Below are 18,316 nucleotides of genomic sequence, written 5' to 3' on the forward strand. Positions count from 1 at the left end.
ACTTCCCTCGGCTCTTGTTCATCTCATAGGCCGGTGTTCTCATAATAAGGCCAATGACTAACCAGATAATTACTTGATAATAAACGCTTTGTTAATAAACACGTTATTAACACATAAGAATGCAAAGGTCGACAATCCGTTTGTACATGTTTTTGCGGGATTTTTCCAATGCTATCTGGGATCCTTGGGACGGCCCTATCCTCATTGAAGTTGACATTGAACATGATGAAGGTAGGGAAGGGTCCCTAACCGATTTAAAATGGTTAGGGTTAGGAAAGGATTAAGGTTAAAATTAGGCTAAGGGTAGGAGTTAGGGTATGGGCGTCGCAACGATTCCGTATAGCACCAACGCTCTGATTAGCTCAGGAAATGTGTCTTTACTTTGGCTCGTGAAGTTAGTATTCTAATCGTCCCTTAGCAACTCGTCTCTAACAAGATACAACACAGGCAGAGGCAACAGCATTGCAGGAGTGGAAAATGGAATATGGGTAAGGGTCCGGTCCGTAGATTAATTGTACAAGACGAGGCCTCGCACATGATAAAGTCTGCTTCTGTTGTTAAATGTCTGAACTTGATATATTCTGAGTCTCTGATTATGAATTTACATCATGCAGATTCAATCAAGAGGAGCGTGTATTTGCCGCGATGAAGATCCAGACATACTGGAGGTCTCACCAAGACAAAATACTTTTCCAGCTGATGTCGCTCACTGTTCGTGCTGCTGTGAGTGCTAGAGTTGCAGCCTGGCAGCCTTACTGATCAACACAACATTGCAATTCAGATTTAAATTGATCATAGGCTAAATAGCCTTAATATGAACTCAATTATATAGGCCTATTGGTGGGGAGCTGTGTGAAAATCTGATATAATCATTATATCAGATGTTAACTTATGTACAGTGGCTTGCGAAAGTATTCACCCCCTTGGAATTTTTCCTGTTTTGTTGCCTTACAACCTAGAAGTAAAATATATTTTTTGGGGGGGGTTGTATAATTTTATTTACACAACATGCCTACCACTTAGAAGATCCAAATATTTTTTGTGTGTGAAACAAACAAGAAATAAGACAAAAAAACTCAAAACTTGAGTAGGGGTGAGGAAAGGGAAGGAAGCTATACTGTTACACATAACTATTCACCCCCCCAAAGTCAATACTTTGTAGAGCCACCTTTTGCAGTAATTACAGCTGCAAGTCTCTTGGGGTATGTCTCTGTAAGCTTGGCACATCTAGCCACTGGGATTTTTGCCCATTCTTCATGGCAAAACTGCTCCAGCTCCTCAAGTTGGATGGGTTCCACTGGTGTACAGCAATCTTTACGTTATACCACACATTCTCAATTGGATTGAGGTCTGGGCTTTGACTAGGCCATTCCAAGACATTTAAATGTTTCCTCTTTAACCACTTGAGTGTTGCTTTAGTAGTATGCTTAGGGTCATTGTCCTGCTGGAAGGTGAACCTCAAATCTCTGGATGACTGAAACAGGTTTCCAACAAGAATTTCCCTGTATTTAGCGCCATCCATCATTCCTTCAATTCTGACCAGTTTCCCAGTCTCTGCCAATTAAAAACATCCCCACAGTATGATGCTGCCACCACCATGCTTCACTGTGGGGATGGTATTCTCGGGGTGATGAGAGGTGTTGGGTTTGTGCCAGACATAGTGTTTTCCTTGATGGCCAAAAGCTCAATTTTAATCTCATCTGACCAGAGTACCTTCTCCCATATGTTTGGGGAGTCTCTCACATGACTTTTGGCGAACACCAAACATGTTTGCTTATTTTTTAATTAAAATTAAGCAATGGCTTTTTTTCTGGCCACTCTTCCGTAAAGCCCAGCTCTATGGAGTGTACGGCTTAAAGTGGTCCTATGGACAGATACTCCAATCTCCGCAGTGGAGCTTTGCAGCTCCTTCAGGGATATCTTTGGTCTCTCTGTTGCCTCTCTGATTAATGCCCTCCTTACCTGGTCCGTGAGTTTTGGTGGGTGGCCCTCTCTTGGCAGGTTTGTTGTGGTGCCATATTCTTTCCATTTTTTATAATGGATTTAACAGTGCTCCGTGGAATGTTCAAAGTTTCGGATATTTTTTTATAACCCAACCCAGATCTGTACTTCTCCACAACTTCGTCCCTGACCTGTTTGGAGAGCTCCTTGGTCTTCATGGTGCCGCTTGCTTGGTGGTGCCCCTTGCTTACACGGAACCCAAACCGGCTGCGCTCGTTCGACATCGTGCGCTATCGTGCATAAATTAATTTTGTCCCCCTACACCAAACGCGATCACGACACGCAGGTTAAAATATCAAAACAAACTCTGAACCAATTACATTAATTTGGGGACAGGTCGAAAAGTATTAAACATACATGGCAATTTAGCTAGTTAGCTTGCACTTCCTAGCTAATTTGTCCTATTTAGCTAGCTTGCTGTTGCTAGCTAATTTGTCCTGGGATATAAACATTGAGTTGTTATTTTACCTGAAATGCACAAGGTCCTCTACTCCGACAATTAATCCACTGTAACGTTCGGATCGGACCAATATGCAGCGAGGTATGAAGACATAATGATTTATTTAAAGAAAGACGAACACGAAGCACACTTGATGAATTACAAAACAACAAACGACGTAAACAGACCTGAACATGAGAACTTACAGACAACAAAGAACGCACGAACCGGAACAAACTAACAAACGAAACAGTCCCGTGTGGTACAAACACTGACACAGAAACAATCACCCACAAACAAACGGTGTGAACAGCCTACCTTAATATGGTTCTCAATCAGAGGAAACGTAAAACACCTGCCCCTGATTGAGAACCATATCAGGCTAATTAACAATGAACCTAAACATAGAAACACATAACATAGAATGCCCACCCAGCTCACGTCCTGTCCATACTAAACAAAGACAAAATAAAGGAAATACGGTCAGGAACGTGACAGTACCTCCGCCCCCCCAAGGTGCGGACTCCGGCCGCAAAACCTGAACCTATAGGGGAGGGTCTGGGTGGGCATCTGTCCACGGTGGCGGCTCTGGCTCTGGACGTTGTCCCCACCCCACCATAGTCAATCCCCGCTTCCGTGGCCTCCTCCTAACAACCACCCTCCATATTAACCCCACTGGATTAAGGGGCAGCACCGGACTAAGGGGCAACACCGGACTGAGGGGCAGCACCGGACTGAGGGGCAGCACCGGACTGAGGGGCAGCACCGGACTGAGGGGCAGCACCGGACTGAGGGGCAGCACCGGACTGAGGGGCAGCACCGGACTGAGGGGCAGCTCTGTACTGAGGGGCAGCTCCGGACTGAGGGGCAGCTCCGGACTGGCTGACGGCTCTGGCTGGTCATGGCTGGCTGACGGCTCTGGCTGGTCATGGCTGGCTGACGGCTCTGGCTGGTCATGGCTGGCTGACGGCTCTGGCTGGTCATGGCTGGCGGGCGGCTCTGGCTGCTCCTGTCTGGCGGGCGGCTCTGGCTGCTCCTGTCTGGCGGGCGGCTCTGGCTGCTCCTGTCTGGCGGGCGGCTCTGGCTGCTCCTGTCTGGCGGGCGGCTCTGGCTGCTCCTGTCTGGCGGGCGGCTCTGGCTGCTCCTGTCTGGCGGGCGGCTCTGGCTGCTCCTGTCTGGCGGGCGGCTCTGGCTGCTCCTGTCTGGCGGGCGGCTCTGGCTGCTCCTGTCTGGGGGACGGCTCTAGCGGCTCCTGTCTGGCGGACGGCTCTAGCGGCTCCTGACTGACGGACGGCTCTAGCGGCTCAGGTCAGACGGGCGGCTTTGAAGGCTCAGGACAGACGGGCGGCTTTGAAGGCTCAGGACAGACGGGCAGTGCAGGCGGCTCTGGGCAGACGGGCAGTGCAGGCGGCTCTGGGCAGACGGGCAGTGCAGGCGGCTCTGGGCAGACGGGCAGTGCAGGCGGCTCTGGGCAGACGGGCACACCTGTAGGGAGGAGACGGAGAGACAGCCTGGTGCGTGGGGCTGCCACAGAACCCACCAGGCTGGAGAGACCTACAGGAGGCTTGATGTTAAGAGGAGGCACCTGAAGGACCGGGCTGTGGGGGAGCACTGGAGCTCTGGTGCGCAGCCTTGGCACCACTCCCCCAGGCTGGAATACTACTCCAGCCCGGACCCTCCAGAGTGCAGGCACAGGTTGAACCGGGCTGTGGATGAGCACTGGAGATCTAGTGCCTACTACGCGCACCTCTCCCTTAGGCTCCACTCCCACATTTGCCCGGTACGAGCGGAGCGTAGGCATAGGACGCACTGCACCCTCCCAGCGCCCCGGAGACACAGCACACAGAGCCGGCGCAGGATACCCTGGACCGAAACTGCGTACCGGAGACCAGACGCGCTGAGCAGGCATACGCCCCGGCTGGATGCCCACACTCACATGACACTTTCGGGGGGCTGCCCTATAGCGCACCGGGCTATGGGCACGCACTGGCGACAACGTGCGCTTAACCGCATAACACGGTGCCTGACCAGTAACGCGTTGCTTATGATAAGCACGAGGAGTGCGCTCAGGTCTGCTACCTGGCTTAGCCACACTCCTCTCTAGCCCCCCCCAAAAAAAATCTGGGGCTGCCTCTCGTACCTGTCGCGCTGCCGTGCTGCCTCCTCATATCGCCGCCGCTCAGCTTTCGCTTCCTCCAGCTCAGCTTTGGGGCGGCGATATTCCCCAGCCTGTACCCAGGGTCCTTCTCCGTTCAAAATCTCCTCCCATGTCCAGGAGTCCTGAGATTTCTGCCGCTGCTTTCTCCCACGCTGCTTGGTCCTTGGTTGGTGGGTTATTCTGTAATGTTCGTTATCCTCCTCGTCTGAGGAGGAGCATGGATCGGACCAATATGCAGCGAGGTATGAAGACATAATGATTTATTTAAAGAAAGACGAACACGAAGCACACTTGATGAATTACAAAACAACAAACGACGTAAACAGACCTGAACATGAGAACTTACAGACAACAAAGAACGCACGATCCGGAACAAACTAACAAACGAAACAGTCCCGTGTGGTACAAACACTGACACAGGAACAATCACCCACAAACAAACGGTGTGAACAGCCTACCTTAATATGGTTCTCAATCAGAGGAAACGTAAAACACCTGCCCCTGATTGAGAACCATATCAGGCTAATTAACAATGAACCTAAACATAGAAACACATAACATAGAATGCCCACCCAGCTCACGTCCTGACCATACTAAACAAAGACAAAATAAAGGAAATAAGGTCAGGAACGTGACATCCACACATAAAACGGCCAACCGAATCGTTTCTAGTCATCTCTCCTCCTTCCAGGCTTTTTCATCTTTGAATTTATATGGTGATCGCATCTAAACCTCTATAGTATTAACACGACGACCGGCAAAACAGTTCGTCTTTCAATCACCCACATGGGTATAACCAATAAGTTGATGGCACGTGGGTACCTGCTTCTATAAACCAATGAGGAGATGGGAGAGGCAGGACTTTCAGCGCGATCTGCGTCAGAAATAGAAACGAGTTCTATTTTAGACCTTGGCATCGCAGACACTCGTTGGCGCGCGCGAGCAGTGTGGGTGCAATAATTGAATAACATGGATTTCTACATTTATTTTGCGACCCTCGCGCACGCGACGTGTCCGGTCTGGTCAGCATGTTAGTGGTGTTGCAGACTCTGGGGCTTTTCAGAACAGGTGTATATATACTGCGATCATGTGACAGATCATGTGACACTTAGATTGCACACAGGTGGACTTTATGTGACTTCTGAAGGTAATTAGTTGCACCAGATCTTATTTAGGGGCTTCATAGCAAATTGGGTGAGTACATATGCACGCACCACTTTTCCGTTTTACATTTTTTTAAACAAGTTATTTTTTTCATTTCACTTCACCAATTTGTGAAACACTAAGGGGGATGAATACTTTTGCAAGGCACTGTAAGTGGGCCAAAAAGTGAGTTGTTTGTTTTTGTCATGGCACTGTTCAGGAGCACTGTCTTGCACCTGCTATTCTTCGCCAACTCAGCCCTAGAGAAGCTGATCTGGTCAGAGATCCAAGCATGCACTGCAAGGTCAGATTCAGGTACCCCATCTGTAAACCTAATACCCATTTTGCTGCTATGGTCTCAACAAGTGTAAAGATTGTCTGGTAAATCCAAATTAAAATGCTGACAGTAAAAATCATGTGGATGTAATTATTTTCAAAGAGACCAAACTGCATGCTAAACTTCACTAGCACAGTAATGGGCCTGTTTTTGTTCTTTGGCTGATAGATTTTCAGGTTCCCAGTTCCCTCCAGTGATTGTCTTCAAGATCTTCCACCTTGGAGGAGGAAGACAATATATTTCTGGAAAAAGAGTGTTCCTACCATCTAATCAGGTAAGCCTGAGAGAGACATCTCACCTTTCATAATATACTGTATGGGTTATTCTACAGAAGTGGTTTAAATTGGGGGTTGAAAAAAAAATTCACATTTGTAACCTATTCCTCCCAAACAAGTCTTCCAACAAATGCCATATAATACACACACATTTGTATTGCATATTTGACATTTTACCTGAATTCCTTACCACCCCACTAAATGTGTCACTACTGAAACTGTGACAAAGTTGCAGTAAAGAGAGAATCATGCACAGTAGTGATCATTCTGTAGTGCCTTGCGGTCGGTGGCCGAGCAGTTGCCATACCAGGCAGTGATGCAACCCGTCAGGATGCTCTCGATGGTGCAGCTGTAAAACCTTTTTAGGATCTGAGGACCCATGCCAAATCGTTTCAGTCTCCTGGCGGGGAATAGGTTTTGTCGTGCCCTCTTCACGACTGTCTTGGTGTGCTTGGACCATATTAGTTTGTTGGTGATGTGGACGCCAAGGAACTTGAAGCTCTCAACCTGCTCCACTACAGCCCCGTCGATGAGAATGGGGGCGTGCTCGGTCCTCCTTTTCCTGTCGTCCACAATGTACAGCAAAGTACATTAGCGTACACTACAGTATAGCACATTATAGACGTCTATGGTGTTGTCTAATAGATGTCAGTGTTTGTGCTCTTGGGGGGGTTGAAGCTCCCCTGCTGTCAATGAATCTCAATACTTTATACTTTTTCCTGAAGTATGCACTTGTCCACTACCCACATAGTGGTCCTCTGTAGCTCAGTTGGTAGAACATGGCGCATGACACTTTAGATTAAAGATGGCCTCAATGGCGCTGCCCGTGCTGTCACAAACTATATACAGTTGAAGTCTGAACTTTACATACACTTAGGTTGGAGTCATTAAAACTAGTTTTTCAACCACTCCACACATTTTTTGTTAACAAACTCTAGTTTTGGCAAGTCGGTTAGCACATCTACTTTGTGCATGACACAAGTATTTTTTCCAACAATTGTTTACAGACAGATTATTTCACTTATAATTCACTGTATCACAATTCCAGTGGGTCAGAAGTTTACATACACTAAGTTGCCTGTGCCTTTAAACAGCTTGAAAAATTCCAGAAAAGGATGTCATATCTTTAGAAGCTTCTGATAGGCTAATTGACATAATTTGAGTCAATTGGAGGTGTACCTGTGGATGTATTTGAAGGCCTACCTTCAAACTCAGTGCCTCTTTGCTTGACATCATGGGAAAATCTAAAGAAATCAGCTAAGACCTCAGAAAAAAACATTGTAGACCTTCACAAGTCTGGTTCATCCTTGGGAGCAATTTCCAAATGGCTGAAGGTACCACGTTCATCTGTACAAACAATAGTACGCAAGTATAAACACCATGGGACCACGCAGCCGTCATACCTCTCAGGAAGAAGATGCGTTCTGTCTCCAAGAGATGAACGTACTTTGGTGTGCGAAAAGTGCAAATCAATCCCAGAACAACAGTGAAGGACCTTGTGAAGATGCTGGAGGAAACAGGTACAAAGTATATATCCACAGTAAAACAAGTCCTATATCGACATAACCTGAAAGGCCGCTCAGCAAGGAAGAAGCCACTGCTCCAAAACCGCCATAAAAAAGCCAGACTAAGGTTTGCAACTGCACATGGGGACAAAGATCGTACTTTTTGGAGAAATGTCCTCTGGTCTGATGAAACAAAAAGAGAACTGTTTGGCCATAATGACCATCGTTATGTTTGGAGGAAAAAGGGTGAGGCTTGCAAGCCGAAGAACACCATCCAAACCGTGAAGCACGGGGGAGGCAGCATCATGTTGTGGTGGTGCTTTGCTGCAGGAGGGACTGGTGCACTTCACAAAATAGATTACATCATGAGGGAGGAAAATTATGTAGATATATTGAAGCAACATCTCAAGACATCAGTCAGGAAGTTAAAGCTTGGTCGCAAATGGGTCTTCCAAATGGACAATGACCCCAAGCATACTTCCAAAGTTGTGGCAAAATGGCTTAAGGACAACAAAGTCAAGGTATTGGATTTGTCATCACAAAGCCCTGACCTCAATCCTATAGAATATTTGTGGGCAGAACTGAAAAAGCGTGTGCGAGCAAGGAGGCCTACAAACCTGACTCAGTTACACCAGTTCTGTCAGGAGGAATGGGCCAAATTTCACACAATTTATTGAGGGGAGCTTGTGGAAGGCTACCCGAAACGTTTGACCCAAGTAAAAAAAATTAAAGGCAATCCTACGAAATACTAATTGAGTGTATGTAAACTTCTGACCAATTGGGAATGTGATGATAGAAATAAAACCTGAAATAAATCATTCTCTCTACTACTATTCTAACATTTCACATTCTTAAAATAAAGTGGTGATCCTAACTGACATAAAACAGTGAATTTTTACTAGGATTAAATTTCAGGAATTGTGAGAAACTGAGTTTAAATGTATTTGGCTAAGGTGTATGTAAACTTCCGACTTCAACTGTATATAGTATATAGTATAATTTTATTTATTAGTATCCCCAATTAGCGTCTGCCGAGGCAGCGGCTACTCTTCTTGGGGTCCAAACAAGGAAACAACACAACAAATAAAATACATAATATACTTAAATATACAAACATACATATCACTACATTTACATTACAATTTAGCCATTCAGCAGACGCTCCCATCCAGAGCAACCCACAGCTTGTGTATTCATCTTAAGATAGCCAGGCGAGACAACCACATATCACAGTCATATCCCAACCACGTATCACTTACATACAGTGCACTCAGAAATTATTCAGACCCCTTGACTTTTTCCACATTTTGTTACATTACAGCCTTATTATAAAATGTATAAAATAGTTTTTTTCACCCTCATCAATCTACACACAATACCCCATAATGACAACGCAAAATAGGTTTTTTAAAATTTTGCTAATAAAAAACTGAAATATCACATTTACATAAGTATTCAGACCCTGTACTCAGTACTTTGTTGAAGCACCTTTGGCAGTGATTACAGCATCGAGTCTTCTTGGGTATGACGCTACAAGCTTGGCACACCTGTATTTGGGGAGTTTCTCCCATTCTTCTCTGCAGATCCTCTCAACCTCTGTCAGGTGGATGGGGAGCGTCGCTGCACAGCTATTTTCAGGTCTCTCCAGAGATGTCTCATTGGGTTCAAGTCTGGGCTCTGGCTGGGCCACTCAAGGACATTCAGAGACTTGTCCCGAAACCACTCCTGCATTGTCTTCGCTGTGTGCTTAGGGTCATTGTCCTGTTGGAAGGTGAACCTCTCTGGAGCAGGTTTTCATCAAGGATCTTTCTGTACTTTGTTATTTTCATCTTTCCCTCGATCCTGACCGGTCTCCCAGTCCGTGCCGCTGAAAAATATCCCCATAGCATGATGCTGCCACCATCATGCTTCACCGTAGGGATTGTGCCAGGTTTCCTCCAGACGTGATGGTTGGAATTCAGTCCAAATAGTTCAATCTTGGTTTCATCAGACCAGAAAATCTTGTTTCTCATGGTCTGAGTGTCCTTTAGGTGCCTTTTGGCAACTCCAAGCGGGCTGTCATGTGACCACTCTACCAAAAGGCCTGATTGGTGGTGTGCTGCAGAGATGGTTGTCCTTCTGGAAGGTTTACCCATCTCCACAGAGGAACTCTGGAGCTCTGTCACAGTAACCATCGTGTTCTTGGTCACCTCCCTAACCAAGGTCCTTCTCCCCCAATTGCTCAGTTTGGCCGAGCGGCCAGCTCTAGGGAGAGTCTTGGTAGTTCCAAACTTCTTCCATTTAAGAATGATGGAGGCCACTGTGTTCTTGGGGACCTTCAATGCTGCAGAAATTTGTTGGTACCTTTCCCCAGATCTGTGCCTTGACACAATCCTGTCTAGGAGCTCTATGGACAATTTCTTCAACCTCATTGCTTGGTTTTTGCTCTGACTTGCACTGTCAAATGTGGGACCTTATATAGACAGGTGTGTGCCTTTCCAAATCATGTCCAATAAATTAAATTAACCACAGGTGGACTCCAATCAAGTTTTAGAAACATCAAGGATGATCAATGGAAACAGGATGCATCTGAGCTCAATTTTGATTCTCAGAGCAAAGGGTCTGAATACTTACAGTACGTAAATGTTTTTATTTTTTATATTTTAGACAATAAAAAAAAAAACTTTGTCATTATGGAGTATTTTGTGTAGATTGATGAGGATTTTCTTTTTATTTAATACATTTTAGAATAACGCTGTAACGTAACAAAATGTGGAAAAAGTCAAGGGGTCTGAATCTTTCCCGAATGCACTGTAATACAATACATAATACAATGCAAAATACAATACAAATATATATATTTTTTTGTGTGTCTCTTCACAGTCCCCGTCGTGCCGTAAGGTGTCCTTTTATCTCTTTTTTTATTCTGGTTTTATTGCTAGTTTGAGTTACCTGCAGTGACAAAGTGTTCCATTTAGTCATGGCTCTATTTAATACCATGTGTTTTCCAGCCTCTGTTCTGGACCCGGGGACTGTGAAGAGACCTCTGGTTGCATGTCTTGTGTGATACCGATGAGTGTCCGAACTGTGTGCCAACAGCTTGAACAGAGAGTTCGGTACCTTCAACACATCACCGCCTCAAACAAAGACCAATAGTGATGCAGTCAATCTCTCCTCAACTTTGAGTCAGGAGAGATCCATGTCATTGACATTCTCCCTTCGTGTACATCTAAGTACAATACGTGATGCTCTGTTTTGGACCAACTGCAATTTGCCTTCTTTGCCGCAACTGACCACAGAACTGGACAGTGGTCCAGGTGCGACAAAACTAGGGCATGTAGGACCTGTCTGGTTGTCTGACATATCAAGAAAGCAGAGCAACGCCTTATCATGGACAGACCTCTTTCCATTTTAGTAACCATTGAGTCTATATGTTTTGACCATGATAGATTCCTAGCTACGGTGCCACCCAGCAGTCAGGTCTCTTCAACTTACTCAATAGCCACATTATTCAATAATAGATCCAGATGAGGTTCGTTTTGAGATATTTAGCTCCAGCCTATTGCTTGTTACCCATTCTAAAACTGACTGGATCTCTATGTTAAGTTATTTATTTCACTGTTGCAGCCGACGTGTATACTATTGAGTTGTCAGCGTACATGTACACACAGGCTTTATTCAAGGTCAGTGGAAGGTCATTAGTAAACACAAAAACCAATAATGGTCCAAGCCGGCTGCCCTGCGGTACACCACAGTCAACCAAATTTGCATTAGAGAGTCTTCCATTAAATAAAACCCTCTGTGTTATATTCGATAGGTAACTGTCCATCCATGATAAAGGCAGAGGAAGTTAATCCATAACACCAACGTTTGATCAGAAATATGTTATGATCAATGATATCAAAGGCTGCACTGAAGTCTAACAAAACAGCTTCCACAATCTTATTATTGTCAATTTCTTTGAGTGCCCTTCCCTATAAGCATGCTGAAAGTCTGTTGTTAATTTGTTTTCTGTAAAATAACATTGTATTTTTTTCCAAAAGTTTGCTAAGCATCGTTAACGGGCTGATTGGTCTGCTGATTGAACCATTAAAGGGTGCTTTGCTATTTTTGGGCAGCGGAATGACCTTTGCCTCCCTCCAGGCATGAGGGCACACTCCGCCTTCTAGGCTTAGATTGAAGATGTGGCAAATAGGAGTTGTAATGTATTCCGCTACCAACCTCAGTAATTTACCATCCTGGTTGTTGGTTCCATGTGGTTTGTCCTTATTTATAGATAGCAATTATTTTTTCACCTCTTCCACACTAACTAACTTTGCGGAATTCAAAGCTACAGGGCTCGTCTTTCATTATTTGGTCCGTTATGCATGAATATTAAGGCTCAGCATTTGTTGTTTGCATGTCATGCCTAAGCTTACTAATCTTGTCAACAAAAAAGTTATTAAAGTGATTGACAATATCAAAGGGAATGATCCATCAGCCTGGAGCTGAGTTAGCTTTTCTGCCTAGAATTTAATGTACTCCAAAGCTTTTTAGAATTGAATTTACTTAAGAGCTTTTTGCTATCATTCTTTATATAATTTATCTTTGTTCTATAGTATGCTGTAAAACTTCAATTAAACACTGAGTCTCAAATAGCCGCCTGTCCCTTTTGATAGCCGGGCAATGGCACACAATTCAGCAAATAAACGCCTGTTTCAAATAAGCGATGGGTCTAAATGAATTGTTTACGAGGTTACCATGAATTACCATGAATTGTTTGCAAGGTTAAATGTTTGATTTGTTATATTAAATAATTCAGTAATAACAAACAAAATTATGTCAATCATCCATTTTTATCGGCAATAAGAAACTGCTAGCCGTTGGCTGCTAACAGCTGAGAACTACTAGCTAACTGTGAAGCACAAAAAGTCAACTTCAGGAGTAGACCCCCAGAAATCAGCCTAGTGGCGAAAGTAAGAACTGACGAAAATGCACAGTCAAAGCAAGAATCATTATTCTTATTTTTTTGTCATAGTAAGACAAAAGAAACGTGACACAGTGTGTAAATGATAACACGTTAGTGCAACAAATTAAGAAATGCATTACATTGCTGGAAGTGAATGCTGGAATTAAACAATGAACTATGCAAATGAGCAAAAGCTGTGTGCATTAAGGAAATAGACACCTGGCTCAAATAGAAGCCAGCCTCTAATAAGCACCTGTTGTGTTCTGTGATTTAAGAAAATAAACATCTGGGCTATTAATTGAAGTTTTACGGTAGTTTCTTCTTCTTTTTATTTAGTTTAGTTACGTGATTACTCAATTTATTGTATTTTTGCCAATCTGCTGTATTGCTAGACTTATTTGCCATTCTCTTAGCCTCATCCCTCTCAGCCATACAGTTTTTCAAACATCATCTATCCATGGGGATTTGGCAGTTTTATCAGTCAGTTTCTTTATGGGCGCATGCCTGTCAGTAACCAGAAGAAGCAATTTCATAAATGTTTCAAGTGCAGCGTCAGGATGTTCCTCATTACACACATCAGACCAACAAATATTTTTCATATCTTCAACATAGGAATCATTGCAAATCCTGATCGCTTATGCACTATTTTAGGTCCAGTCTTTGGAACTGGTTTTCCTAGATATGATCACTACATCTGATGGGTATGGATACTGCTTTTGAGTAGATTTCTGCAGCATTAGCAGAGATGTGGTCAATACAAGTGGATGATTTAGTTGGTTCGACATGTCTCATATCTTCTAAACCTATTTGTACTTCCATGTAGGCCACAACAGACACCTGCAGGATGATGGGAAATAGGATATTCATCAATCACATTATTGCTGATGAGATCCAGAGGCAAGGGAGGATGATTTCTGACACGTCTTATATTACCTGTATGAGGGACTTTATGCAGGTGAGATTAAGAACATTTTTGATAAGAGTAGTTTTCACATTCAGAGCATTTTGGAGCAATACTTTTACATCATACATGAAACAATTGTACCATATGCAATGGACATGATTTCCAGACAAATCTGACAGCACTAGTATGTACCATAATTTTAGTTCTCAAGTCACCTTGACGAGCTGCCTGCATACCTTGGAGGGCGAGAGAACACTTGGAGGTCTCTCTCTCTTCAAGGACTGTCACGAAACATCCTACAGTGGGATAGCTTGGAGGTGGGCGGGAAGGACACTGTGGCAGACAGGCTAAGGCAAGAGATGCTGCTGTTAGCGCCTCAAATTCCTTGCCCTCTGATTGGAGGAGCAATCCCACCTCGGATGCTCAGGTAAGCATAAAGACAAGCTCAGGGGGGCACTATGAGTGAGATTCCCTGCTGTATTAAGTCATTAATGTGTTTTCTTGCATTTACAATAGGCCAATATACTATATACACTGTATAAAAAACATTAAGAACACCTTCTTAATATTGAGTTACATCCCGTTTTGCCCTCAGAACAACCTCAATTTGTCGGGGCATGGACTCTACAAGGTGTCAAAAGCGCTCCACATGGATGCTGGCCCATGTCGACTCCAATGCTTCCCACAGTGTCAAGTTGGCTGGTTGTCCTTTGGTGGACCATTCTTGATACACACGGGAAACTGTTGAGTGTGAAAAACCTAGTTCTTGACACAAATCGGTGCGCCTGGCAACTACTATCATACCCCATTCAAAAACACTTAAATCTTTTGACTTGCCGATTCACTCTCTGAATGACACACATACACAATCAATGTCTCAACTGGTCTCAAGGCTTAAAAATATTTGTTTTACCTGTCTCCTCCCCTTCATCTACACTGATTGAAGTGGATTTAACAAGTGACATTTTTTTATTTAACTAGGCAAGTCAGTTAAGAACAAATTCTTATTTACAATGACGGCCTCAATATGGGATCATAGCTTTCACCTGGTCAGTCTGTCATGGAAAGAGCAGGTGTTCATAATGTTTTCTACACTCAGTGTATATACACATTACTTGAGTAACTGTGGGTTTACTATTCATGACAGATGGCATCATGATGGCAATAGTCTTCACTTGATCCTAGGTCTCCTGCTGCTCCCCCCTCTTCTGTGGTTTCTACAGCACGCCATGCCTCACAACCTGCCACTAGCTCCACCTCCCTCCCCTCAACTCGCCGCTCTGCCCGTGCACGCACCACAGCTGCCCGCATGAGACATCTGTATATCCTTGGGGGTACACTGAAGGTGAGTTTATATGAAACATATACTGAACAAAAATATTAATGCACATTAAACAATTTCAAAGATTTCACTGAGTTACAGTTCATATGAGAAAATCTGTCAATTGAAATAAATTCATTAGGCCCTAATCTATAGATTTCACATGACTGGGAATACAGATATGCATCTGTTGGTCACAGATAGCTTTAAAGAAAATGGGCCTCACAAGGGCCTCAGGATCAAGTCACAGTATTCAAATTGCCAATCGATAAAATGCAATTGTGTTCGTTGTCCGTACCTTATGCCTGCCCATACCATAACCTTATTGCCGCCATTGGGCACTCTGTTCACAATGTTGACATCAGCAAACCATTCACCCACACGACTCTATACACGTGGTCTGCGGTTGTGGGGCCTGTTGGACGTACTGCCAAATTCTCTAAAATGACATTGGAGGCGGTTTATGGTAGAGAACTGAACATCCAGTTCTCTGGCAACAGCTCTGTTGGACATTCCTTCAGTCAGCATGCCAATTGCACGCCACCCCTAAAAACTTGAGACATCTGTGGCACTGTGTTGTGTGACAAAGCTGCACATTTTAGAGTGGCCTTTTATTGTTCCCAGCACAAGGAGTACCTGTGTAATGATCATGCTGTTTAATCAGCTTCTTGATATGCCACACCTGTCAGGTGGATGAACTTTCTTGGCAAAGGACAAGTGCTCACTAACAGCGCTGTAAACAAATTTGTGCACAAAATGAGAGAAATAAGTTTTTTTTCTTTCTCGTATTGAACATTTCTGGGATCTTTTATTTAAGCTCTTGAAACATGGGACCAACACTTTACATGTTGCGTTAATATTTTTGCTCAGTTTATATACACACCATAAATTCTACTTGCTCAGATGTTTTTTTGGGGGGGGATCAATCAGCGCTGTGCAGTAGATAACAGGACATAGCAGAGGTAGCCTCAATTTCTGATCAGTTTATTTCTACATCGTTCTACAGGATGAGAATAATGAAATAACAGAGAAAAACCACAACCCAGAGAGAGGAGAGCAAGAGAAAGACATGGAAGGAAGTGTTGTAAAGCCTGAAGCACCCCAGATAGTTTTGCCATTGGGATTGGAGGAAGACTCCAGTGAGGATTCCCTCTCAGATTCTGAGTGGGAAGAGGAAGCAGAGAAACTCTGCTTGTGGACAAGGCAGCTTGCTCTGGATGATATGGACAATGTGCAATCCACCTGAACTAGAACTTCAACTTGAGCAAGACTAATGAATAGCAAAAACCCTTTTCCACTCCTATGGCTGTTCATTTTCTCTTCTCTTGCTTTGCACACAAATCTAATAAAAATGCTTGTGTAAATTACAGTGTATTAGCCTACAGCTGTGACTGGGTATTCTACTGCCTCAATCTAAGGCCTGGGCTTTCGTGTTACAGGTGGTAGAGCAGTAGTCTCCATAAGACTGGAAGACTGCGCCATAAAACTAAGATCAAGCCTGTCAGCTGTTCTCTCTCCCGCTACATTTGTGGCAGTGGTGGGATTATTATGGTGGCGTCACAGGTGCTGGAGAAGTACGTGTGACCTGCTAGCAGGTGGGGCTTTGTGCATGTGTAACCGGTTCTGTACCGGTACCTTTCTGCATTGTGTTCTGGTGAGGTGTAGGGGGAAGGGAAGAGAAAGCTCTGGACATAATTCTGCCGGTTGTCTCTCTTTTAATGACTGCATGGAATGGATACAAATACAAGGCAAACGTTTATGCTGCCGTCTGGACTTAGGCTGGACAATAGAACGAGTCAAAATTCACCCAAGGCTGAAAAATTGAAAAATAATATTGGCTAAACTGGAACACTAGCGCAAGCCCATAGCAAATGAATGGAATCGAATGTTCGCAGAGCCTCTGACTGGAGTGACGCTTAGAATTCCATTTCGCCTAAATGGCACCAAAAAATGTATCCCTTTTTATTTTACCACTACAATCTGTTCTTAGGACGAAACTGAAAAATAACAACTCATGTAGAAAGTAAATATCCGCACCTCGATGGTACCAAGTCAGGGATGCAAACTGGTGAGGGCCCAAAAAGGTGACACATGCTAAAAAAAATCCCTGCTAGGGGGAAATGCAGATTTTAACTAATTAAACAACAAAGAATATGATCTACATGATCAGTCTCTTGTGTAATATAAAAAGTGGTTAATGTGAACCTAACTCACAGCTAAAAAATGTAAAGAAAGCAACCCGATGTTATTTGTTTCCTAGTAGAAATAGAATGAAACAAACAGGCATTCTATTTTTGCTCTATTATAGCGGCCACTATAGTAGACATCGAGCAAGTGCACAAGGCTACATGTGCGTGTCAAAGTATTTTTTAAATTTAGATTTTACATCAACTTCGCGCGCAATGTAGATATCAAAGAACGCCGCAGTTTGCGGGTAGAGTAGTGTGTGAAACCATTCACTTCAGGAAAATGTGTGATATAAATAAAGTTTCCTTTCATTGTGTGTTGTTGAATTCATAATAATATTTGCTGCCATAGTAGTGAGGTTGGCAAACGAGAGATCTTCGGACTTATTTTCTTTGAAAGAACAACTAGTGGGTTTTGAGTGCTTCTCCCCTATTTGGGAAGTTGGTCTGCCTGCTCCTCAGTCAAGATATTCTGAGAGCACGTTCGTGTCTTTTTCCTCTGTAATATAAAAAAACTGTTTAAAACTGTATAACACAATAGTGTCTTTGGAAAACGGGGTCATATATCCCAAAGTAAATAGCGAATGTGACTATGTATATATTTATCTTGCCGTTAATGTATTTAAGACCTATTTCGGCAAGTTAACCAAGTTGTTGCTGGCTTAGCTAGCCATGTTAATAACGAGCTAAGTTAACTAGCACCGTGGGTCACGGCACTGCAATGTCACGCTAGCTATTGCTAGCAGGTGATTTGCTAGCAGGCGATTTATTGAAATATTAATTTAATGTTTATTTACTTACTACCTTAAAAAGGTTTATTTAAAAAGGGTTGTACTTGTGCTCTGTATTTTCACATTGAGGGCATGTATCATTACAGTTGCTCCTATCTAAAATATATATAGTGTCCTACCTAACCAGTGAACGTGTGGCTGTGACCATCCTGTCAATGCCTGTCATTTCCGTTTGACATCTTTTACTGCAGATAAAAACTGAGTCAACCTGAAGTGTGGGTGTCCGTGTACCTTTCTTCTGGGGGGTTATGTGAAGTTGGTTACATGTGCAAAAATAACATTCATGGAGTAAAACATTGAATTATCCCCCCTCACTCACACACAAGTGT

The 18,316-nt window shown here is 43.7% G+C and overlaps 1 protein-coding gene across 1 annotated transcript; it reads left to right on the forward strand.

The window, feature by feature from the left end:
• Positions 1-3: 3 nt before the first annotated feature.
• On the forward strand, positions 4-16,377 carry c13hxorf58 (chromosome 13 CXorf58 homolog). The gene is made up of 8 exons (XM_055943443.1): positions 4-488; positions 615-723; positions 5,962-6,056; positions 6,247-6,352; positions 13,609-13,740; positions 13,893-14,116; positions 14,875-15,034; positions 16,017-16,377. Exons 1-8 carry the CDS (start codon positions 478-480, stop codon positions 16,254-16,256), a joined length of 1,077 nt encoding a protein of 358 aa, XP_055799418.1. The 5' UTR covers positions 4-477; the 3' UTR covers positions 16,257-16,377.
• Positions 16,378-18,316: the final 1,939 nt, after the last annotated feature.

This window comes from Salvelinus fontinalis, chromosome 13 (genome assembly GCF_029448725.1).
Source record: "Salvelinus fontinalis isolate EN_2023a chromosome 13, ASM2944872v1, whole genome shotgun sequence".
NCBI classification, from domain to species: Eukaryota; Metazoa; Chordata; class Actinopteri; order Salmoniformes; family Salmonidae; genus Salvelinus; species Salvelinus fontinalis.